This window comes from Theropithecus gelada, chromosome 1, assembly GCF_003255815.1.
Source record: "Theropithecus gelada isolate Dixy chromosome 1, Tgel_1.0, whole genome shotgun sequence".
In the NCBI taxonomy this organism is placed as follows: domain Eukaryota; kingdom Metazoa; phylum Chordata; class Mammalia; order Primates; family Cercopithecidae; genus Theropithecus; species Theropithecus gelada.
In genome coordinates, this window is record NC_037668.1 from 210,272,153 (window position 1) to 210,296,549 (window position 24,397).

Genomic DNA, 24,397 nt, shown 5'->3' on the forward strand with positions numbered 1-24,397 from the left:
CGACACACACCAGAAGATAACTATAAATCCAAGGCAGTGTATGTCAAGGGTAAATTCACTTATTCAGATTGGATCTTGAGAAGTGTATCTAACTTGGAAAATGGGTAAGGAGGAGAGAAAAGCAACAGTGAATCAGAACATGAGTTCCCAGTTATGGGACTTGTAATGAATTCCTCGATTAAAATAAAAAATAATGAAAACAAAAGCCAAGGAGGAGAAAGCCCATGTTGGTGACACTAAAATATATCTTTCCAAACAAATGTGGATAAAAGTCAAGTAGAGAAGACGAGAACTTTGAGGTCCCTAACACAAAACAAACAATAAGCAGCAAGCCATTCCAAGTGGCTGACATGACTTTGTTTCAAACTTTATTTATATTTCTGGCTGGTGTGTTTACAGCCAATAGGTCAAACTATCAGTGTAGAGCCCTGAGAAGTTGGGTATTTATGGAGCATCTAATACGCACAGAATTGTGCTCCATACTGCTTAAACTGTTCCCTAAGTGTCCAATTTGGAGAAAACACCCACGCGCAGGGTAACTAGCGAGTGACGCGGAGTGGCTGCGAGTCCATGTTATCACTAACGGATGGGGCGCTTTGGGCTGGGCACAGTCCAGGGTACTGAACCCTTCCCCCAGTTTCACCTACATCCAGAGGTGTGTACCGTCAAAAAGCAGAGCCTTCAGGTCTCTTCTGGCACTGTCTGGACTCCGATCCGAGGCAGACGAGGAAGCTGAGAAAACCCTGGCATTGACCCCGTGGACCTGGGCGCCCCCGGGAAGGCCAGCGCTGAGTCCAGGCAGGCGGGGCCTGTGCGGTGATCACCCCGGTCCCGGAAAGTCCCAGCCCTGAGCGCCCTCCTAGACCTGGAGGCCTGGAACAGCCAAGTGGACGTCGGCCCACTTGCTGCGGAAGAGAAAGCCTTTCTCTTCTTTCCTTCCCATTTTCCTACCACCTTCCACCCCACTCCGCCTTCGGGGCAAAGGCAGCCAGATCCACCCAGGACACATTCTTTGTCCTTATCCTCTGTGCTCTCCCACAGCAAGCCAGTCGCGGTCCAAGGCCCCAGAGGCTGTGCAGGAGGCCGAGCTGGGTGGCGATCAGCGGCGGGTCCCTGTCCAAAATCCAGCAGAGCCGCCAGGGACGCTCCATACACAGAAGGCACGGCGCCGGGAGGGTGGGGAGACCACAGCGGCAGAGCCGGGAAGTGAACGAGGACTGACTCCTGTCGCTTCCCGTAGCCGCCCACGGACGCCCGAGCCGGGAACCGGACGGCACCTAGCGGCTGACGAACGACCTGCTCCGTGGAGCGCCTGAAACACCAGTCCTTGGGTGAGTAGCGCGACCCCCGGCCACTGGGACAGTCGCTAGGGGCGTGGCTGCTCTGAGGGTCTCGCCAGTGGAGGATGGCATTCGGATGTCACGGCTCCTAAATCACAATTTGATGGGTGGGACAGTGTCCAGTCCACCCCAACCCGCAGGTCCTCACCGCGGCAGAGCCGGGGCTGGGTGGCGGGGATCTCTGCAGGCGAGGCTGCTCCGGGGCGTAAGGGGTTATCAGGAGTCGCGGCCTTTCTTGTATATCCCTGGCTGGAGTCAGGCTGTTTGTCCTGGGGTGTCTCCTCGCTGCAAATGCACCGCACCTGTGCTGCTTTCTACCCTGTTCCCTCCTAACCTGAGGCCTAGAGCCACCTCCAAGTGGAGGAATCTGGGGAAGCTTCCTTCCCGGAATTTGTAGTGACATTGCTTTCCCTGCCTCTTACACGCTCTTCAGGATGCCGAGTCATTTGACTGCAGTATTAAACATTACAAAGGGCAAGTCATGTGACTTCCTTTGACCGTACGTGGAACTTAAGTGATGGCTTCTTGTGATGCATACGAAGTGGTCATGCTGGCGGGACCTGTTCTGGGGATACTTCGGGGGTTGCGTGATTTAATGCAAGCCGATGATTTAAATTGGGTCACTTGCTGGTTATCACACATGTGTATGGCAACTCGGCATCCATTCTTTTTGCTCTTGTTCTTGCTTCCTGTATTGAGTCATGGACCCAGAGTTTTGAGGTTTTGACTAACGAATTAAGTTAATGACATAGACTGGGGTTATATTTAGGTGGTAAACCAAGAGGGATACAGTTTTTTTCTTAATAAAGAAAAAGTAATAGATTTGATAGGTGTGTATTGTTGGTGTGCGGTATAATGACAATTGCTGGACGTAAAATACAGGAAGCTCTAGTTTCGTTTCCCCTTTAGTTCTGCTTAAAGTCATCGAGTTTTTCCTAGAGTTATTAAATGTAGTGTCCATGGGTGCCTTTATCTTAAGAAATGTGGCTGATGCTTTCCAACACTCCCCTGCCCTGTGATTTTTTTTTTTTAAAGCAGCAGAGAAAATTGTATCTTAATAGTATTAAAATTATTGGATTTCCCCACTTTGATTTGTTTAAATTGGAGGAGGAAGAGCAATTCTTTTTATTCACAATAATAATAGCTAACATAGCACTTACTCTTTCACTATTTTATTAACTCAATCCTCAGAACAAACCAATGATGTGAATACTATAATAATTGTCCTTTTATGGAAATGAAAAGTGAAATGAATACCTCTGATAATTGTACAGGACTGTTTGATTAGTAATTGCCATTAATTAATTAATTTGTTTTTTTGAGATGGAGTCTCGTTCTGTTGCCCAGGCTGGAATGCAGTGGCACGATCTTGACTCACTTCAACCTCCGCCTCCTGGGTTCAAGCAATTCTCCTGTCTCAGCCTCCTGAGTAGCTGGGACTGCAGGTGCATGCCACCACATCTGGCTAATTTTTGTATTTTTAGTAGAGATGAGATTTCACCATATTGTTCTGGCTGGTCTCGAACTCCTGACCTCAGGTGATCCACCTGCCTTGGCCTCCCAAAGTACTGGGATTACAGGCGTGAGCCACCATGCCTGGCCTATTTTAGTATTTTTAATAATAAATTCCATGTTAGAAATTTTCTTTTTCTTTTTTTTTTTTTTTTTGAGACAGAGTCTCGCTCTGTTGCCTAGGCTGGAGTGCAGTGGCCGGATCTCAGCTCACTGCAAGCTCCGCCTCCCGGGTTTACGCCATTCTCCTGCCTCAGCCTCCCGAGTAGCTGGGACTACAGGCGCCCACCACCACGCCCGGCTAGTTTTTTGTATTTTTTTAGTAGAGACGGGGTTTCACTGTGTTAGCCAGGATGGTCTCGATCTCCTGACTTCGTGATCCGCCCGTCTCGGCCTCCCAAAGTGCTGGGATTACAGGCTTGAGCCACCGCGCCCGGCCAGAAATTTTCTACTGAAGTATTTTTTCAGTCAGTATTTCCTACACTCACAATCCAAAATTGTTTAGTATATGAGCACACTGGTAAGAATGGGAGGCAGATCTTTGCTTGTAATAACATTCTATTATTTGGTAAATATCAGTAACATAATACATAATTTAAATTTTAAAATAGGATATGAAGAAAAATGCTACATGCTTACTTTTCTTTTCCTCTATTTTTACTTTACACAGGGCCAGTGCCTCAGTTTCAATCCAGGTAACCTTTAAATGAAACTGGCCTAAAATCTCAGGTCATACACAGAAGAGACTCCAACAAGAAGCTGGAAAAGAATGATGTTGTCATTAAACAACCTACAGAATATCATCTATAACCCGGTAACTGATTTCTAGAAAATAACGTTTTACCTATGCCAGGATTGAGAGCAGATCCAATAGAATATTAATTATCCATTGGGAGACACGGCAAGAATAAAAGCCAGTGAACATATTTAAAGCACCTACTATGTAATAGGGATGGTGGTGGGCGCTGACTACAAAACAGCTGTTGTCCTCTAGTGGAGGAAGAAGTCACAATGGCAATATGACGTGGTGAAACAGTGTTATGAACAGGGAACGTTTGGGTAGAGTGGAGGGAATGCCAACTTTTGGTAATGGGAGGAGGCTCAGCTAATCATAAATTGTATTTTTTAAAGGCAAATGGATTTCTTACTCTACAGGTTTTTCATTTTCTTATTTAATTAGAGCTGTCCATGAGAAGTTAATGTCTTGATCTTTCCCTCAGCCTTTCAAATACTGCTTGGCACTTGAGCAGGGAAAATGTCAAAAGCCAATGGGGAGACAGAGTGAGAAGTAGTAAAGGGTCTCGTGCAGTTCAGGCTGGTCCTAGAACCCCTGAATGACTGTAATTGCTGGAAATTGCCCTGTAATCCTAAGCAGTAAAGAGCTTGTTTTAGTTTTATGTGGTGGTGAGAATCTTTAGGAATGTCTAGTTTCCACTTATTTGAAGCTGAATCCTGAATTGAGGTCTGGGAAAGGACAGCCACTTTTTTAGTAACCCCCTAGAAGATTCTTGGGCAAAAGGAACGGTGAGAATCCTTGAAATAAGGCCCTAAACCAGTTTTGTTAGTGTGTGTGGGTTCAAGTTTTTGTCATTTACTTTATAGCTGTAATTCCTTTTTCCCTAAGTTTTAATGTCATTGTGTGAGAATGAGGTATCACTGCTGTATCAAGCAAAGTCAGTTTTAGGAGAAATAGCCGTTCAGTGGCAGTAAGTTTTAAAAAGATGACTTCCTGAAATGGAAGCTAGTGAGACATTTAAGATGACTTTGTGCATGTTAGAGTGAAAAACATCTCAAGGTTGTAAACTGATTTCCTGCAAAGATCTTTAAAAAACAACAACAAACTAGGCTGCCTGCCGGGGATATCTGAAGTTTCATTTTGGCTCAAGCTGGGAGAATGGATGAAGGTTACACTGTTCAATTCTGCCCTTCACACAGAAAAGAAGATACTTTCATAGATGCAATTCCTGCATATCTTGATTCTCTCATACTGATGATTCCTGTAGTTTCTGCGGTCAGTACTCTCAACTGTTGAGGTGGAACAAAAATAAGTAGACTTCATTTCCTGAGGAAGGGGGTCTGGAGAAGTCGTTCTGCTCCAGGGCAGAAAATTCCTTCGCTCCCATGGCATGGTCTGGATGCTGTTCTGAGGATAATGTGTTTCCAAGGGAGATATTTTTGGCAAATAGCTTTTCTTTCTTTCTTTTTAAATTTCTCTGTTTTATTACCAGTTCTCACAAAAGAGTAGGAAAGGTTAGAAGTAGAAAGACTGAACTGAATGGCAAAAACATTTTGCTCTGTCTTTAAATTTCACTACTGTAAAATATTGATAGTATTAAGGGCCCGTATTGCACTGAATTTCTTTCATTTGTAGCTAGTTGCCCTTTTAATGTTCCACAAAAAGCTGTAAATAACTTATTTATTCAATTAATTAAAAAAAAATTTTTTTGAGACATAGCTTCCCTCTGGTCACCCAGGCTGGAGTGAAATGACGGAATCTCGGTTCACTGCAATTTCTGCTTCCTGGGTTCAAGCAATTCTAGTGCCTGAGCCTCCTGAGTAGCTGGGTCTACAGGCACGTGCTACCATGCCCAGATAATTTTTGTGTTTTTAGTGGATACAGGGTTTCACCATGTTGGCCAGGCTGGTCTCAAACTTCTGACCTCAGGTGATCTGCCCATCTTGGCCTCCAAAAGTGCTGGGATTACAGGCGTGAGGCACCGTGCCTGGCCAACTTAGTTATTTAAAGTTAATCAATTAGTATACTTTATAAGCTAGACTTAGGAAAACTGTTTTCAGCCAGGCGCGGTGGCTCACACCTGTAATCCCAACACTTTGGGAGGCTGAGGCAGGTGGATCACGAGGTCAGGAGTTCAAGATCAGCCTGGCCAAAATGGTGAAAATAAAAAATACAAAATTATTTTTTGTATCTCTACTAAAAAATACAAAAATTAGCCAGGCGTGGTGGTGGCCTCCTGTAGTCCCAGCTACTCGGGAGGCTGAGGCAGGAGAATCGCTTGAACCTGGGAGGCGGAGGTTACAGTGAGCCAAGATGGTGCCACTGCACTCCAGCCTGGGTGACAGAGTGAGACTCCATCTCCGAACAAACAAACAAACAAAAAACACACACACACACACACAAAACCTGTTTTCTTGAATCATGGTTATTTTGTTACTGATAGGTTTAATGAGTAAATATTTACTGAGTGTCAGTATTCTTTATTAGGCATTGTAAACACATCACCACTTTTTAATTTTTATTTCATTAATGTTTCCAATTTTTTTTTTTTTTTTAAGACAGAGGCTCGCTCTGTCACCCAGGCTGAAGTGGAGTGGTGCAATCTTACCCCACTGCAACCTCCACCTCCTGGGCTCAGCCTCACAAATAGCTTGGACCACAGGCATGCACCACCATGCCTGGCTAATTTTTGTATTTTTTTTCGGTAGAGACAGAGTTTTGCCATGTTTCTCAGTCTGGTCAAGCACTCCTCCTGCCTTGGCCTCCCAAAGGGTTGGTATTACAGGCGTGAGCCACCATGCCTGGCCTATTTCTAATATTTTGGTCTACATTGGTGTTAGACCAACTGTCCACATTAAGTTTTCTTGGAAAAGATGAAGTAAATATTGTGACTGGCCTATGTATTTTTTTCCCTATTTAGTATGTTTCTTTGACTAGTTCAACTGATAGAATTCCAAGACTTAGTCAGGCTCTAAGGCTGGGTCCAGAGGCTCACGCCTGTAATTCCAGTACTGTGGGAGGCCAAGGCTAGTGGATCACTTGAGCCCAGGAGTTCAAGACCAGTTTGAGCAACATAGTGAGACCTTGTCTCTCTATAAAAATACAAAAATTAGCTGGGCATTGTGGTGCACGTTTGTAGTCCCAGCTACGAGGAAGGCTGAGGTGGGAGGATTGCTTGAGCCCAGGAGGTTGAGGCTTCAGTGAGCAGTGAGCGTGACTCCGTGCTCCAGTCTGGGTGACAGAGCAAGAACCAAGCTCAAAAATAAAAAAAAGTCAGAGGCTGGGCGCGGTGACTCAAGCCTGTAATCCCAGCACTTTGGGAAGCGGAGGCGGGAGGATCATTTGAGGTCAGGAGTTCGAGACCAGCCTGACTAACATAGTGAAACCCCGTCTCTACTAAAAATACAAAAATTAGCCAGGCATGGTGGCGGGGGCCTGTAATCCCAGCTACATGGGAGGTTGAGGCAGGAGAATTGCTTGAACCTGGGAGGTGGAGGTTGCAGTGAGCCAAGATTACACAAGTGCACTGCAGCCTGGGCGACAGAGCGATACTTCATCAGAAAGAGAGAGAGAAGAGAGAAGAGAGGAGAGAGAGAGAGAGAGAGAAAGAAAAGAGAGAAAAGAAAAGAAAGAAGGAAAGAAAGAAAGGAAAGAAGGAAGGGAGGAAAGAGAGAGAAAGAAAGAGGAGGAGGGGAGGGAGGGAAGGAAGGAGGGAGGGAAGGAGGGTGGGAGGAAGGAAGGAAGGAAAGAAGGAAGGCAGGCAGGCAGGCAGGAAGGCTTCCTTTTCTTTTTCTTTTTCTTTTCTTTTCTTTTCTTTTATTTATTTATTTTTTTAAGAGATGGAGGCTTGCTCTGTTGCCCAGGCTGGAGTGCAGTGGTGCGATCTCGTCTCACTGCCACCTCCGCCTCTTGGGTTCTAGCAATTCTCCTGCCTCAGCCTCCCGAGTAACTGGGACTACAGGTGCACACCGCCATACCCAGCTAATTGTTATTTTGTATTTTAGTAGAGACAGGGTTTCACCATGTTGCCCAGGCTGGTCTCGAACTCCTGAGCTCAGGCAATCCGCCTGCCTTGGCCTCCCAAAGTGCTAGGATTAGAGGTGTGAGCCACAGCGCCCCACTGCTTCCTTTTCTTTCTATTCAATTTGAATGAATAATTTGGAAGACAGTATCTTTACTTCATACCAGGAATGCTGTCAGTGAAATTTCTTGTTTGGCAGTTCATTATCTACCTATATATTTTATTTTTCTTGTTGTTTATAGAGTTCTTAAGGTATGATTAAATGCTAGCTGGTTACGAAATTTTTTTTTATTTTTTTATTTTTTTAATTTATTTTTTATTATTATTATACTTTAAGTTCTAGGGTACATGTGCATAACGTGCAGGTTTGTTACATATGTATACTTGTGCCATGTTGCTGTGCTGCACCCATCAACTCGTCAGCACCCATCAACTGGTCATTTACATCAGGTATAACTCCCAATGCAATCCCTCCCCTCTCCCCGCTCCCCATGATAGGCCCCGGTGTGTGATGTTCCCCTTCCTGAGTCCAAGTGATCTCATTGTTCAGTTCCCACCTATGAGTAAGAACATGCGGCGTTTGGTTTTCTGTTTTTGTGATAGTTTGCTAAGAATGATGGTTTCCAGCTGCATCCATGTCCCTACAAAGGACACAAACTCATCCTTTTTTATGGCTGCATAGTATTCCATGGTGTATATGTGCCACATTTTCTTAATCCAGTCTGTCACTGATGGACATTTGGGTTGATTCCAAGTCTTTGCTATTGTGAATAGTGCCGCAATAAACATATGTGTGCATGTGTCTTTATAGCAGCATGATTTATAATCCTTTGGGTATATACCCAGTAATGGGATGGCTGGGTCATATGGTACATCTAGTTCTAGATCCTTGAGGAATCGCCATACTGTTTTCCATAATGGTTGAACTAGTTTACAATCCCACCAACAGTGTAAAAGTGTTCCTATTTCTCCACATCCTCTCCAGCACTTGTTGTTTCCTGACTTTTTCATGATCGCCATTCTAACTGGTGTGAGATGGTATCTCATTGTGGTTTTGATTTGCATTTCTCTGATGGCCAGTGATGATGAGCATTTTTTCATGTGTCTGTTGGCTGTATGAATGTCTTCTTTTGAGAAATGTCTGTTCATATCCTTTGCCCACTTTTTGATGGGGTTGTTTGTTTTTTTTTCTTGTAAATTTGTTTGAGTTCTTTGTAGGTTCTGGATATTAGCCCTTTGTCAGATGAGTAGATTGCAAAAATTTTCTCCCATTCTGTAGGTTGCCTGTTCACTCTGATGGTAGTTTCTTTTGCTGTGCAGAAGCTCTTTAGTTTAATGAGATCCCATTTGTCAATTTTGGCTTTTGCTGCCGTTGCTTTTGGTGTTTTAGACATGAAGTCTTTGCCCATGCCTATGTCCTGAATGGTACTACCTAGGTTTTTCTCTAGGGTTTTTATGGTATTAGGTCTAACATTTAAGTCTTTAATCCATCTTGAATTAATTTTCGTATAAGGAGTAAGGAAAGCATCCAGTTTCAGCTTTCTACTTATGGCTAGCCAATTTTCCCAGCACCATTTATTAAATAGGGAATCCTTTCCCCATTTCTTGTTTCTCTCAGGTTTGTCAAAGATCAGATGGTTGTAGATGTGTGGTATTATTTCTGAGGGCTCTGTTCTGTTCCATTGGTCTATATCTCTGTTTTGGTAACAGTACCATGCTGTTTTGGTTACTGTAGCCTTGTAGTATAGTTTGAAGTCAGGTAGCGTGATGCCTCCAGCTTTGTTCTTTTGACTTAGGATTGTCTTGGAGATGCGGGCTCTTTTTTGGTTCCATATGAACTTTAAAGCAGTTTTTTCCAATTCTGTGAAGAAACTCGTTGGTAGCTTGATGGGGATGGCATTGAATCTATAAATAACCTTGGGCAGTATGGCCATTTTCACAATATTGATTCTTCCTATCCATGAGCATGGTATGTTCTTCCATTTGTTTGTGTCCTCTTTTATTTCACTGAGCAGTGGTTTGTAGTTCTCCTTGAAGAGGTCCTTTACATCCCTTGTAAGTTGGATTCCTAGGTATTTTATTCTCTTTGAAGCAATTGTGAATGGAAGTTCATTCATGATTTGGCTCTCTGTTTGTCTGTTACTGGTGTATAAGAATGCTTGTGATTTTTGCACATTAATTTTGTATCCTGAGACTTTGCTGAAGTTGCTTATCAGCTTAAGGAGATTTTGGGCTGAGACAATGGGATTTTCTAAATATACAATCATGTCATCTGCAAAGAGGGACAATTTGACTTCTTCTTTTCCTAACTGAATACCCTTGATTTCTTTCTCTTGCCTGATTGCCCTAGCCAGAACTTCCAACACTATGTTGAATAGGAGTGGTGAGAGAGGGCATCCCTGTCTTGTGCCAGTTTTCAAAGGGAATTTTTCCAGTTTTTGCCCATTCAGTATGATATTGGCTGTGGGTTTGCCATAAATAGCTCTTATTATTTTGAGATACGTTCCATCAATACCGAATTTATTGAGCGTTTTTAGCATGAAGGGCTGTTGAGTTTTGTCAAAAGCCTTTTCTGCATCTATTGAGATAATCATGTGGTTCTTGACTTTGGTTCTTATATGCTGGATTATGTTTATTGATTTGCAAATGTTGAACCAGCCTTGCATCCCAGGGATGAAGCCCACTTGATCATGGTGGATAAGCTTTTTGATGTGCTGCTGAATCCGGTTTGCCAGTATTTTATTGAGGATTTTTGCATCGATGTTCATCAGGGATATTGGTCTAAAATTCTCTTTTCTTGTTGTGTCTCTGCCAGGCTTTGGTATCAGGATGATGTTGGCCTCATAAAATGAGTTAGGGAGGATTCCCTCTTTTTCTATTGATTGGAATAGTTTCAGAAGGAATGGTACCAGCTCCTCCTTGTACCTCTGGTAGAATTCAGCTATGAATCCATCTGGTCCTGGACTTTTTTTGGTTGGTAGGCTATTAATTATTGCCTCAATTTCAGAGCCTGCTATTGGTCTATTCAGGGATTCAACTTCTTCCTGGTTTAGTCTTGGAAGAGTGTAAGTGTCCAGGAAATTATCCATTTCTTTTAGATTTTCTAGTTTATTTGCATAGAGGTGTTTATAGTATTCTCTGATGGTAGTTTGTATTTCTGTGGGGTCGGTGGTGATATCCCCTTTATCATTTTTTATTGCGTCTATTTGATTCTTCTCTCTTTTCTTGTCAATTTTGTTGATCTTTTCAAAAAACCAACTCCTGGATTCATTGATTTTTTGGAGGGTTTTTTGTGTCTCTATCTCCTTCAGTTCTGCGCTGATCTTAGTTATTTCTTGCCTTCTGCTAGCTTTTGAATGCGTTTGCTCTTGCTTCTCTAGTTCTTTTAATTGTGATGTTAGAGTGTCAATTTTAGATCTTTCCTGCTTTCTCTTGTGGGCATTTAGTGCTATAAATTTCCCTCTACACACTGCTTTAAATGTGTCCCAGAGATTCTGGTATGTTGTATCTTTGTTCTCATTGGTTTCAAAGAACATCTTTATTTCTGCCTTCATTTCATTATGTACCCAGTAGTCATTCAGGAGCAGGTTGTTCAGTTTCCATGTAGTTGAGCGGTTTTGATTGAGTTTCTTAGTCCTGAGTTCTAGTTTGATTGCACTGTGGTCTGAGAGACAGTTTGTTACAATTTCTGTTCTTGTACATTTGCTGAGGAGTGCTTTACTTCCAATTATGTGGTTAATTTTGGAATAAGTGCGATGTGGTGCTGAGAAGAATGTATATTCTGTTGATTTGGGGTGGAGAGTTCTATAGATGTCTTTTAGGTCTGCTTGCTGCAGAGATGAGTTCAATTCCCAGATATCCTTGTTAACTTTCTGTCTCGTTGATCTGTCTAATGTTGACAGTAGAGTGTTGAAGTCTCCCATTATTATTGTATGGGAGTCTAAGTCTCTTTGTAAGTCTCTAAGGACTTGCTTTATGAATCTGGGTGCTCCTGTATTGGGTGCATATATATTTAGGATAGTTAGCTCTTCCTGTTGAATTGATCCTTTTACCATTATGTAATGGCCTTCTTTGTCTCTTTTGATCTTTGATGGTTTAAAGTCTGTTTTATCAGAGACTAGTATTGCAACCCCCGCTTTTTTTTGTTCTCCATTTGCTTGGTAAATCTTCCTCCATCCCTTTATTTTGAGCCTATGTATGTCTCTGCGTGTGAGATGGGTCTCCTGAATACAGCAGACTGATGGGTCTTGACTCTTTATCCAGTTTGCCAGTCTGTGTCTTTTCATTGGAGCATTTAGTCCATTTACATTTAAGGTTAAGATTGTTATGTGTGAACTTGATCCTGCCATTATGATATTAACTGGTTATTTTGCTCGTTAGTTGATGCAGTTTCTTCCTAGCCTCGATGGTCTTTACATTTTGGCATGTTTTTGCAATGGCTGGTACCGGTTGTTCCTTTCCATGTTGAGTGCTTCCTTCAGGGTCTCTTGTAAGGCAGGCCTAGTGGTGACAAAATCTCTAAGCATTTGCTTATCTGTAAAGGATTTTATTTCTCCTTCACTTATGAAACTTAGTTTGGCTGGATATGAAATTCTGGGTTTAAAATTCTTTTCTTTAAGAATGTTGAATATTGGCCCCCACTCTCTTCTGGCTTGGAGAGTTTCTGCCGAGAGATCTGCTGTGAGTCTGATGGGCTTCCCTTTGTGGGTAACCCGACCTTTCTCTCTGGCTGCCCTTAAGATTTTTTCCTTCATTTCAACTTTGGTGAATCTGGCAATTATGTGTCTTGGAGTTGCTCTTCTCGAGGAGTATCTTTGTGGCGTTCTCTGTATTTCCTGGATTTGAATGTTGGCCTGCCCTGCTAGGTTGGGGAAGTTCTCCTGGATGATATCCTGAAGAGTGTTTTCCAACTTGGTTCCATTTTCCCCCTCACTTTCAGGCACCCCAATCAGACGTAGATTTGGTCTTTTTACATAATCCCATACTTCTTGCAGGCTTTGTTCATTTCTTTTTCTTCTTTTTTTCTTTTGGTTTCTCTTCTCGCTTCATTTCGTTCATTTGATCCTCAATCGCTGATACTCTTTCTTCCAGTTGATCGAGTCGGTTACTGAAGCTTGTGCATTTGTCACGTATTTCTCGTGTCATGGTTTTCATCTCTTTCATTTTGTTTATGACATTCTCTGCATTAATTACTCTAGCCATCAATTCTTCCACTTTTTTTTCAAGATTTTTAGTTTCTTTGCGCTGGGTACGTAATTCCTCCTTTAACTCTGAGAAGTTTGATGGACTGAAGCCTTCTTCTCTCATCTCGTCAAAGTCATTCTCCGTCCAGCTTTGATCCGTTGCTGGCGATGAGCTGCGCTCCTTTGCCGGGGGAGATGCGCTCTTATTTTTTGAATTTCCAGCTTTTCTGCCCTGCTTTTTCCCCATCTTTGTGGTTTTATCTGCCTCTGGTCTTTGATGATGATGGTGACGTACTGATGGGGTTTTGGTGTAGGTGTCCTTCCTGTTTGATAGTTTTCCTTCTAACAGTCAGGACCCTCAGCTGTAGGTCTGTTGGAGATTGCTTGAGGTCCACTCCAGACCCTGTTTGCCTGGGTGTCAGCAGCAGAGGCTGCAGAAGATAGAATATTGCTGAACAGCGAGTGTACCTGTCTGATTCTTGCTTTGGAGGCTTCCTCTCAGGGGTGTACTCCAGCCTGTGAGGTGTGGGGTGTCAGACTGCCCCTAGTGGGGGATGTCTCCCAGTTAGGCTACTCAGGGGTCAGGGACCCACTTGAGCAGGCAATCTGTCCCTTCTCAGATCTCAACCTCCGTGTTGGGAGATCCACTGCTCTCTTCAAAGCTGTCAGACAGAGTTGTTTGCATCTGCAGAGGTTTCTGCTGCTTTTGTTGTTTACTGTGCCCTGTCCCCAGAGGTGGAGTCTACAGAGACAGGCAGGTTTCCTTGAGCTGCCGTGAGCTCCACCCAGTTCGAGCTTCCCAGCGGCTTTGTTTACCTACTTAAGCCTCAGCAATGGCAGGCACCCCTCCCGCAGCCTCGCTGCTGCCTTGCTGCAGACTGCTGTGCTAGCAATGAGGGAGGCTCCGTGGGCGTGGGACCCTCCCGGCCAGGTGTGGGATATAATCTCCTGGTGTGCCTGTTTGCTTAAAGCGCAGTATTGGGGTGGGAGTTACCCGATTTTCCAGGTGTTGTGTGTCTCAGTTCCCCTGGTTAGGAAAAGGGATTCCCTTTCCCCTCGCGCTTCCCAGGTGAGGCGATGCCTCGCCCTGCTTCAGCTCTCGCTGGTCGGGCTGCAGCAGCTGACCAGCACCGATCGTCCGGCACTCCCTAGTGAGATGAACCCAGTACCTCAGTTGAAAATGCAGAAATCACCGGTCTTCTGTGTCGCTCGCGCTGGGAGTTGGAGACTGGAGCTGTTCCTATTCGGCCATCTTGCTCCGCCCCCCCCAAGAAATTATTTAGAAATGAAACAGAATTGGTTGTTACTCTAAACCCCCTCTTTTTTTTTTTTTGAGGCAGAGTTTTGCTCTTGTTGCCCAGGTTGGAGTGCAATGGGCTGATCTCAGTTCACTGCAGCCTCTGCCTCCCGGGTTCAAGTGATTCTCCTGCCTCAGTCTCCTGAGTAGCTGGGATTGCAGTCATGGGCCACCACGCCCAGCTAATTTTGTATTTTTAGTAGAGACAGGGTTTCTCCATGTTGGTCAGGCTGGTCTTCAACTCCCAACCTCAAGTGATCCGCCACCTCCCAAAATGCTGGGATTATAGGTGTGAGCCACCATGCCTGGACCCCATTTTTTTTTTTAAAAGATGTTGAATTGGTCAGAGTTTGTAGTTACAAGCAACAGAAGCCAACGCTTTAAGCAGAAAAGGAATTTGCTAAATGATAGTGTGGCTGGGAGAATAGGTAGCCACAGATATACAAGCATGCTATAGGACCGTTCCCATGAAGAGGCATCTGTTGTCACCACTGGACACAGATGGTACTGTGTCTCTGCTACTTTACCAATGCCACTGCTGTCTCTGACCCCAGATGTAGCCCCCTCTGACCCTGGATGTAGCTCCCTCTGGCCCCAGATGTAGCTCCCTCTGGCCCCAGATGTAGCTCCCTCTGACCCTGGATATAGCTGCCTCTGACCCCGGATGTAACTTTCTCCAACCCCAAATACAGCTGCTGCCCCCTTGCCAGAGTGAATACTGCATCATTGTGGCTGCTGCTTGTCACTGGTTCTTACTTAAAATCTGAGCTGGAAATTCTAATTGGCAGTTTTGTCCCCTGCTCTTACCTTGTTGCAGTCTAGATGAGGTCTAATGTTCATAGGGTAGGGGATTTTCCAGATATGGAAGGGGATACCAGTTTTCAACAGCCAAACAGAGTATCACATTTTCGCTCTAATTATGTTTCCTGGGTGTCTGACTCTTACGCTTCTTTCTAGCTGCAGTCTGCCTAATAGAGAGCCTTGCATCCAGCAGCTCATTACCTCCCAAAGCAACCCCAGCACTTTGGGAGAATCACTTTGAGCCCAGGAGTTCGAGACCAGCCCGGCAACATGGCAAAACCCCGTCTCTACTAAAAATACAAAAAATTAGCTGGGCATCCCAGCTACTTGGAAGGCTGAGGCAGGAGAATGGCTTGAACCTGGGAGGTGGAGGTTGCAGTGAGCTGAGATCATGCCACTGCACTCTAGCCTGGGGGACAGAGTGAGACTCTGTCTTAAAAAAAAAAAAAAGTGATGGGAATAGATTGTTTTGTCTCAAAAAGCTCTTTCCAGCTCTAAAATTAAACATATAATTAAAAATATTTTTGTGGTTATAAAAATACCGATGCTTATTATAGACATCTGCAAAGTAAGAAAGTATATAAAGAAAAAAATTAAAATCCCATCCTCCCCCATGAAAACTATTGTTATCATTTTTGGCTGACTTCTTTAGTGTTTTTCTTTTTTTAATTTTGAATTTTTTTGAGTATGTAGTAGGTATATCTATTTATGGGGTATATGGGGTATTTTGATACAGGATATGATGTGATTAATTAGCAAGGTTTTCTTTTTAATGCTTGCATTTATTTAGTTGAAATCATACTATATATGCCTTTATAGATTACTTTCTCACTTATATTACTAAAATTTGTTATTAAATATTTTGCATAAATATAATTTTAACATGAAATTTGAAGTTATAAAAACCTCTCGTTTTATTAAGAGATTAATGCTATGAAACATGCTGCTATATATTTTTGGAACCAGCTGTGACCCAAAAGATCAAGGTAGGGATGTAGGTCCTTCCCCATTCTCTACACACAAAATCGCTACCCTGATGTGCAGCTGCAGCCCCAGTCTACACTCTCTGTTGTATTTTTTGTTCTCTGATGTCATGGGCCTTCCACCCTACTCCTAGCAATTGCTATGACAGCAAATAGATAACTGGCTTCCATAATTTCCCATCTTATTGCCTAAGGCAACAGGGAGCTTGTGGGCTCAGCTTGCAGTTCAGCAGCTGCTTTGTTGCCTCTCCTGTATAGGTATGAGGCCTGCCAGAACCTACTTTTCAGACAGGTGAGAGTTTGTTCATTCACTATGCAATTACCGATCGTCTCTGGACCTCTCTCCTGGGGAGGTAAAGGTGATGAGCCAGTCCTGTCCCCTGCAGCCCACAGTCTAGGCAAACCGACACGCAAACAAACAGAATCCAAAGCGCTCTCATGAAGCCTCTGAGAGGGGCTGCCTCAGTCAGCCGAGGGAGCTTGAAGAGGGCTCCACAGAGGAGGCTGTGCCTGAAGTCGATTTCAGTTTAGGAGCCACCAATTGATAATCACTTTTCTGTGGCCCGTCTTATTTTATTTCTTATTTCTTGACAATCAGAAGTACCTTGGGTAGGTTTTACCGTGCACATCATAATTTGGGTGAGCTTGGTGTGAGGCGTAACGGTGTGTGGGCTGCGCATCCTGGTCAGATGCTCCAGATGGAGGCAGATGGCTGTGATGCAGGAGAGGCAGCCACACAGCACAGGTCCCCAGCCAGTGGACTGGGAGGACAGTGTGGTCATCTCTGGGGAAGGGGAATGACAAGATCTGGTAGTGTGGCAGGTCCCAGAAGAAAAAGGGCTGGGTTCTGGGCAGCAAGGGTGCAGGTTGAGACCTGAATACTAGGTGGGGCCAACTGTAAGAGCCCACGCCTGCAGACTGGACTGGTCCAAGGCAGGTGGATGCCGTGTCTTGAAGACCCACAGGCACCCACTCATCCTCATGATCATGCAGTTCTCTGGTTTCTCACAGTGCAGTCTGGGTTGCAGTCTGGGAGTCCAGTGGAGAAGAGCAGGCCCTGGCACCCCGGTGTGGGGGCGTGGCTTAACTTGGAGCTTCCTTCAGAGGCAGTGAGTGCTTGTCATCGTCTTCATCAGCATTGGCTTTTGGGCCTAGTGTGGCCTTGAACTTTCTGTTGGGATCAGCAGTGGAACAGTGGGAAAAGGAATGAGTAGACATGGCATTGCAACAACTGTTTTGTTTTGTTTTTTTTTCTATTAGATTATCATATTAAGCAGAAGTTTTGCTTCACAAACTCTCAGCCAAATACAAACTACTGTGAATAGTATTTGGTATCTTGTGTCTCTTTCCAAAGAGACATAGTGGTTTGCAGCTATTGCAAATATCCTGGCCATGCGGTTCCTTTTTATAGCTGTTTGAATAGGAAAGATGACTTGGAAAATGCTGGATTCTGAGCAGATTCATGTGCAGCCTTAAAAAACATAGTTTTTCTCTACCAATAATGAGTTTGGATTGTAATTGCTTAGAAAGTAATGTTGTTTATGTAAACGTACATTTGTTAAAATTTTTTTTCTTAGGTAATCCCATATGTTGGCACCATTCCTGATCAGTTGGATCCTGGAACTTTGATTGTAATACGTGGGCATGTTCCTAGTGACGCGGACAGGTAAAATCATTGTGCTGACGGAAGGAGCATGAATAAGCTGTCTTTTTGTGATTGTGGAACGATAACAAAGAGTAATGTGGGAGAGACCATTTGATACTTTGAGGCCTAATTTGCTTTCGTCAGCAGCCCTGGCCGAGGTGCTGAGGAGCGTGGAATGAATGACTAAATAAAGGTTATTGGGATTTATTTCATTGCTGTAAGTCTGATTTCAGTATAAAAAATTAGAACTATCAGCTGGATGTGGTGACTTACACATGCTTTTCCAGCACTTTGGGAGGCCAAGGCGGGAGGACTGTTAGAGGCCAGGAGTTCAAGACCAGCGTGGGCAACATAGAGAGAACCTCCCATCTGTTAAAAAAAAATTTTTTTTTTAAATTAACTGGGCATAGTGGTGTGCGCCTGTAGTTCCAACTACTCAGGGGGCTGAGGTAGGAGGATCACTTGAGCCCAGGAGTTTGAGGTTGCAGTGAGCTGTGATCAAGCCACTGCACTCCAGACTGGGTGACCAAAAAAAAAAAAAAAAAAAAGAAAAAGAAAAAAAGAATTAGGTTTGTCATTAAAGAAAGGAATTGTGGTCAGATGACAGGGACAGTCTGGTTGTAGTCTGACATTCCCACAGCATCACAGAAGATCTAGTTCAGATGGTTTTACTGAATACTTGCTTTGGATGCAAGTTGTGGTATCGTTAGTGTTGGGCTCGGCTCTGTGTACCTAACACCTGAAGAGCAGTGGTTTAAGTGAGATGTGAAAATTAAGTCTCAAGGAGACAGCCCAGGCCTTTTCAGTCAACTCCTTCAAGTCGTTAGAGAAGGAGACTCCTTCCAGCTCACCACTCTGCTAGCTTGAGGGTGAGGTGAGGTCCCTTTTCCCGTTATCCTTGGCAGCTAGATTTCCAGCCGTCACCTCTGTGCTTTGGGTAGCTGGATGGGTGCACATGGTGTTTGCGGGGAAGCAGAGATGGACAAAAGGCAAGTGCTTGCTGACTTTGAAGGCAGTTTCCAGTAGTCTTCCCTGAGCCCTTCACTTCCATCTTATCAGCAGAGCTTTAGCTGCACAGGCAGGCCTAGCTGCAAGGAAGGCTGGGCAGATTCAGACCCATTTCAAACTCGGGGGCTGTGTTACTGAGGAAGACAGAAAAGAAGATTAGGCAGCCAGCTCTTTTGGCCTCATAGTGAATGAACGAGGGGGGATCCGTCAGTCCGGTCACTGGGCCTGGAGTGTAGTGCCTGCTGGGCCGTTCGCGGGAGCTTTCCTTTCTGAGCGCTCTTGGGGCCCCTGTGTCTTCCCTCATAGATTCCAGGTGGATCTGCAGTATGGCAGCAGCGTGAAACCTCGCGCCGACGTGGCCTTTCATTTCAATCCTCGTTTCAAAAGGGCCGGCTGCATTGTTTGCAATACTTTGATAAAAGAAAAATGGGGACGGGAAGAGATCACCTATGACACGCCTTTCAAAAGAGAGAAGTCTTTTGAGATCGTGATTATGGTGCTGAAGGACAAATTCCAGGTAGGTTTTGGAGAGGGCCAGGTTGAGTCCTCATGAGCGAGCGGGACTGCACAGGGGCGCTTTTCACGTTTGTGAGCCCGGCCTTATATTTCCTACACCTAAGACATGGTTTGCTTGGCTTTGTAGTTTTTCTCCATAAAAGGACCAGGAAGGCACCTAAATGTGAGGTGTGGCACCACTACTCTCCAGCCAGTTGTTGCCGTGCAGAAATATGGTCCATTGTGACCAGATCTTTTTATTAGATCCTGTTTCTCCTAGCAGGGCTGAGTTCTGAATTGACACAGTATTATGTTAATGATGGGAGGGTAAGTTATAATATAACCGCCACCATCCGAAGAGCTAACAAGGGCAATCCTAGCATAGAAATCAGAAGGGTTTTATAAATTCAAGTCTTGCCACAAGATAGTTCTGTAGGATCGAGAGTTTAGATCCAGAGGAGATCCTAGAAATCCTTGATGTCACTTCCATCTCTGGCTTCATGGAGTGACTTATACCTAGCGCGTATGTGTACGGTTGATTTTGGTCCTAGAGGCTCTTACACCGGCTGGCACTCCGGCCTGTGGAGCTTTCCCAGAGTAGAGGTTTGTACCAATGTGAGAACAGACCCGCATGTCTTTGGCGCAGATCCTTTCTGATCTTCAGGATACCGCTCCCGCCCGAAAATCTTTCTGAATCTCCCAAACTCCATTCACCTCTCCCTTCTCTGGCCTTTCCAGCCGTGTCTGTATCATTCTTTTTAACCATTTTTTAACAGTTGTGCTTTGGCTTGATGTGTTTATTTTGCCCCCACAATGGGATTTGAAGCTCCTTGAGTCAGAGACTGTATTGTATGCTGCTTGCGTTTTCTGCCTATAACCTAACCTGGTACCTGGCATTTGAGAGGGAGGGAGGAGGAGCAACGTAGAGTGCTGAGGACCTGCGGAAGCTACTTTCTTGTCATCTTGCTACTGTAGTCTGTTGAGGTAGAGATTGTTCCTACTTCAGAATATGAAAACCGAATCTTAAATATGTTGAGTAACTTGTCAGTTTTATTAGTTTTATTTAGTTTTATTTAGCAAAGTCAACAGATTTTGATCTTTAACCTGGGTTCACAACCTCCAGGGCACCTGTGCCTGGGTTTCCAGGAGACCTTCGAACCCAGATGTCTCACACGTATGCAGAGGCTCACACAGGCACACGCACCTGTATTTGTGACTGCGTGTTTGTCTGAGGAGAGACAGTTCCTGGTGCTTAATCAGATCAGGAACTCGAAGTTCGGAAGCACTGCTAGTGTTTTGGGTGCTTTTGGTTACAATGTGGTCAGATGTGTGTGGAGACCTGTGGGAAAGGGTATAAAATTGGATGCAAGGAAACATTTAAATTTGGATAGTAAGTTAATTTATTAACTTTTTTTGGGGGGGGGGTTTGTCTTCTGTATCTTCCTAGGTGGCTGTAAATGGAAAACATACTCTGCTCTATGGCCACAGGATCGGCACAGAGAAAATAGACACTCTGGGCATTTATGGCAAAGTGAATATTCACTCCATTGGTTTCAGATTCAGCTCGGTGAGTGACCTGCCACAGCTTGGGGTCTTTTATGAGGATGGTTTTTGATGAGATGGTAGAAAAAGTCTTCAAATAACACTTCTATTGACATAAAAAGGACGGCTGTCCCTGATTGCAGTATTAATTTTTTGGAAGTGAACTATTCACACTAGCAGAAGGGTTTTTATCAGCCAGCGCTTCATTGTCTGTAGGATCTCAAATCTCGTGTGGCTTTAGCAAAACATACATTGTTTTTAGCTGGGTAGTGGCTGTTGCCTTTGCATGGGTGTAAAATGGACTATTTCCATAAGAGAGTTTCCTAGGCTGGGAGTGTCTGAGTCAAAGAGCACAGTCATGTGTTGCATAAGGACAGTTCAATGATGAACCGCATATACAACAGTGGTCCCCTAAGCTTGTCATACTGTATTTTTACTGTACCTTTTCTATGTTTAGATAAGTTTACATGCACAAATACTTACCATCCCGCTCTGGTTGCCTACAGAATTCAGTACAGTGCATGCTGTACAGATTCACTGTCCAGGAGCAACAGGCCACACCCTACAGCCTAGGTGTGTAGTAGGCAGTACCATCTAAGGTTGTCAAGTAATATTCTGTGATGTTCGCACGATGACCAAAATCACCGAAGAACACATTTCTCAGAACGTACCCCCTTCGGCCAGGCACAGTGGCTCACACCTGTAATCCCAGCACTTTGGGAGGCCGAGGCAGGTGGATCACGAGGTCAGGAGATCGAGACCATCCTGGCTAACATGGTGAAACCCTGTCTCTACGAAAAATACAAAAATTTAGCTGGGCGTGGTAGCGGGCACCTGTAGTCCCAGCTGCTCAGGAGGCTGAGGCAGGAGAATGGCGTGAGCCCAGGAGCGGAGCTTGCAGTGAGCCAAGATCGTGCCACTGTACTCCAGCCTGGGCGACAGACTCTGTCTAAAAAAAAAAAAAGAACGTACCCCCTTGGTTAAGCAACACGTGACTGTATTTGCATTGAACATTTTGATAGATACTAACTCACCCTTCTTCACAAGGATAAAAACAATTTGCATTCTCAGCCGCCATCTTCCCACCTTCTTGTTGACATTACCTCTTATTCTGTGTAATGTTTGCCAATCTGATGGGGGCCAGAAAGGACCCCAGTGTTAAGTGTATTTTTGGATCATAGTTTTCAAGCATATTTTTAGTACCATTTATAATTTTTTGATATGTCAAACAGATTATATATAGAAAATATTTTCTACTGGATGTTACAAATTAATCTTTATTTTCTCAGGATTTACAGAGTACCCAAGCATCTGGTCTGGAACTGACAGAGATAAGTAGAGAAAAGGTAAATACTAAATCTTTTAATGAGCCACTGGTTCAAAAATGTTGTTTTAGCTCTCATATAAATGAAGTGGCAAGAAGGCTGGGTTTTTGAAAATTATGCTTTTAGAACGCAAGTAATCATTTGAAAATTGAGATACATCCTTGTGGTGCCAGGCACTCAATAAGTTTTTGCTGACGCTTCACCAGTCAGTTTATGTAACTGCCACTCACTGTTCTTATGTAAAAAGAACTCTCTCACTCTTAACTGCTGAATAGTACTGTTCTGGGGTATTTCTGAATATTGAACATCAGCCAGTGCACTGGCAAATGAACTTCCACGTGCATCTTCAACCCCTGGGAGAATAACTGCAATGGAAAAACACGCCATTATTAATGGAGAAAGTGAGGTCTTACTGACTGGCACGTTCACAACTCACAGACAGAACAGAATCTCAGCATTCTGGGGGCACCTTGGAAAGGACAACTAAGACACGTTTGAAGTTCATGTAGTCCTGGGTAAATGTGGTGGCTCAGGCCTGTAATCCCAGCACTTTGGGAGGCTGAGGTGGAGGATTGCTTGAGCCTAGGAGTTTGAGATCAGCCTGGGCCACATAGGGAGAACCCCATCTCTGCAAAAAATTAAATGATCCGGGCATGGTGGCGCATGGCAGTGATCCCAGCTTTGGGAGGCTGAGGTAGGAGGATGACTTGAGCCCAGGAGGTTGAGGCTGCAGTGAGCCATGATTGAGCCACTGCACCCCAGTGTGGGTGACAGAATAAGACCCTATCTCTTAAAAAAAATTTCATATAGTTCTATGAAAAATTATTAATTTATGGTGGAGGATAAAGGACTCAGATGAACAGGGATATCAGACTGTCTTCTCAACCTGTGTAGCCCTTCACAACGCCATCCCATCCCATCATAAAGCACCAGCTGCCTGGAGGTCACACCAGAGTGGAGCAAGGAATGTCCCCGGCTCCGGCCAGGCTCAGCTCAGCACAACCAAGGCTTCATATTATAAACTATAATTCTTCCCCTTCTCACGTTCTTGTGTTTTGTTTCTTTTCCAATAGGTTCCAAAGTCTGGCACGCCCCAGCTTGTGAGTATTTTTGCCTGGGTTATTTCATGTGGAGTATTTTATAAAATTGCATAGAAAATGAACAGTTTAAACCTTGGAGGGCAGCTTCATTCATTCCATTCCTTACTGTAGAACTGTTTCCCTACAGCCTAGTAATAGAGGAGACATTTCTAAAATCGTACCCAGAACTGTCTACACCAAGAGCAAAGATTCGACTGTCAATCACAGTTTGACTTGCACCAAAATACCACCTATGAACTATGTGTCAAAGGTTTGAAGAGCCCCCAATTTTCTTAACTCTATATAAAAATTAAGTTGTAATGAGCTGTTACAAGTAACCTGTATCCACAGTAGAAGCCCAAAGCAGCCCCCTCTGCATTTGTGTGCTGTCCCTGGACAGATTCGAGCGTCAACCAGGCCTGCCTCTGAGCCATTCCTGTGTATTTCCTCAGCGCCTCCCAGCTTGGCTGCTTCCCCTGCAAGCAGAACACAGTGCTGCCTCAGACCCCAGGCACAGGGGGCCTTCCTGGGGTGTTTCACTCATACAGAGGGCATCGGGTCCCACCCTGTCACTCATTTCATCGTCTAAAATAAATCAGTGTGTGAGTGCCTCGAGCCGGGGACAGTGCTGCTGCAGGGCACCCAGCTGGGACCAAGGCAGACTATCTCCCCTCCTGGGATTTACAGGGTCATGGCTCTGAAACATTCTCTAGTGTTCTTTGGACACGAGTTTTCCCTGGAGATCACTTTCTGCAGACCTCTTTGTCCTAACTGTGGCTTCTTTTCAGAGCCTGCCATTTGCTGCAAGGTTGAACACCCCCATGGGCCCTGGACGAACTGTCGTCGTTAAAGGAGAAGTGAATACAAATGCCAAAAGGTCAGTATCCTTGGGTAGCAGTCACAGTGCAGATACCTCCGTGCCTGTTACGCCTTCCACCCGTGAGCGGTCTTATGAGCTAGAATTAGGGCTAGTGTCAGAATCTTCATTTCCAAGGTGAGATGATTCAAGCAGGAGGAGGTTAGATTGCTAACAGCTAGTTGGCGGCAGAGCCAAGACTAAAGCCCAGTGTTCTGACGTCACCTTTTTCTGGCCAGACGAGAGAGTAGCATTTTTGTCCGCGAGGCCTACCCTTGCCTTGGAGAACTCCAGGGCAGCCCCGTAAGATCAGGCAACATTGTTTTTTCTTTTTTTTTTTGAGATCGAGCCTCACTGTGTCATCCAGACTGGAGTGCAGTGTCGCAATCCCAGCACACCACAACCTCCGCCCCCGGGTGTTCAAGCGATTCTCCTACCTCAGCCTCTGGAGTACCTGGGATTACAGGCGCACCACCACGCCCAGCTAGTTTGTTTTTTTTTTTTTTTTTTTTTTTTTTTTTTTAAAAAATCCTCTTTTGGCGCCCAGGGGGGGGGGGGTGGGGGCGAGCGTCGC

The 24,397-nt window shown here is 44.5% G+C and overlaps 1 protein-coding gene across 3 annotated transcripts in view; it reads left to right on the plus strand.

Moving 5' to 3' along the window:
• Positions 1-678: 678 nt before the first annotated feature.
• LGALS8 (galectin 8) overlaps positions 679-24,397 on the plus strand; it is a 32,410-nt gene continuing 8,691 nt past the window's right edge. Inside the window, exons 1-10 of one of the 3 annotated variants that reach the window (XM_025369376.1) lie at positions 704-886; positions 1,241-1,331; positions 3,523-3,666; positions 17,451-17,539; positions 18,833-19,043; positions 20,469-20,588; positions 21,853-21,909; positions 22,962-22,988; positions 23,116-23,238; positions 23,756-23,844. In XM_025369376.1, coding sequence (XP_025225161.1) covers positions 3,622-3,666; positions 17,451-17,539; positions 18,833-19,043; positions 20,469-20,588; positions 21,853-21,909; positions 22,962-22,988; positions 23,116-23,238; positions 23,756-23,844 — 761 coding nt within the window. In that variant the 5' untranslated portion in view covers positions 704-886; positions 1,241-1,331; positions 3,523-3,621. Of the gene's footprint in view, positions 1,332-3,522; positions 3,667-17,450; positions 17,540-18,832; positions 19,044-20,468; positions 20,589-21,852; positions 21,910-22,961; positions 22,989-23,115; positions 23,239-23,755; positions 23,845-24,397 lie in introns of all 3 variants that reach the window. The other 2 variants (XM_025369396.1, XM_025369385.1) reach the window with 2 other exon arrangements.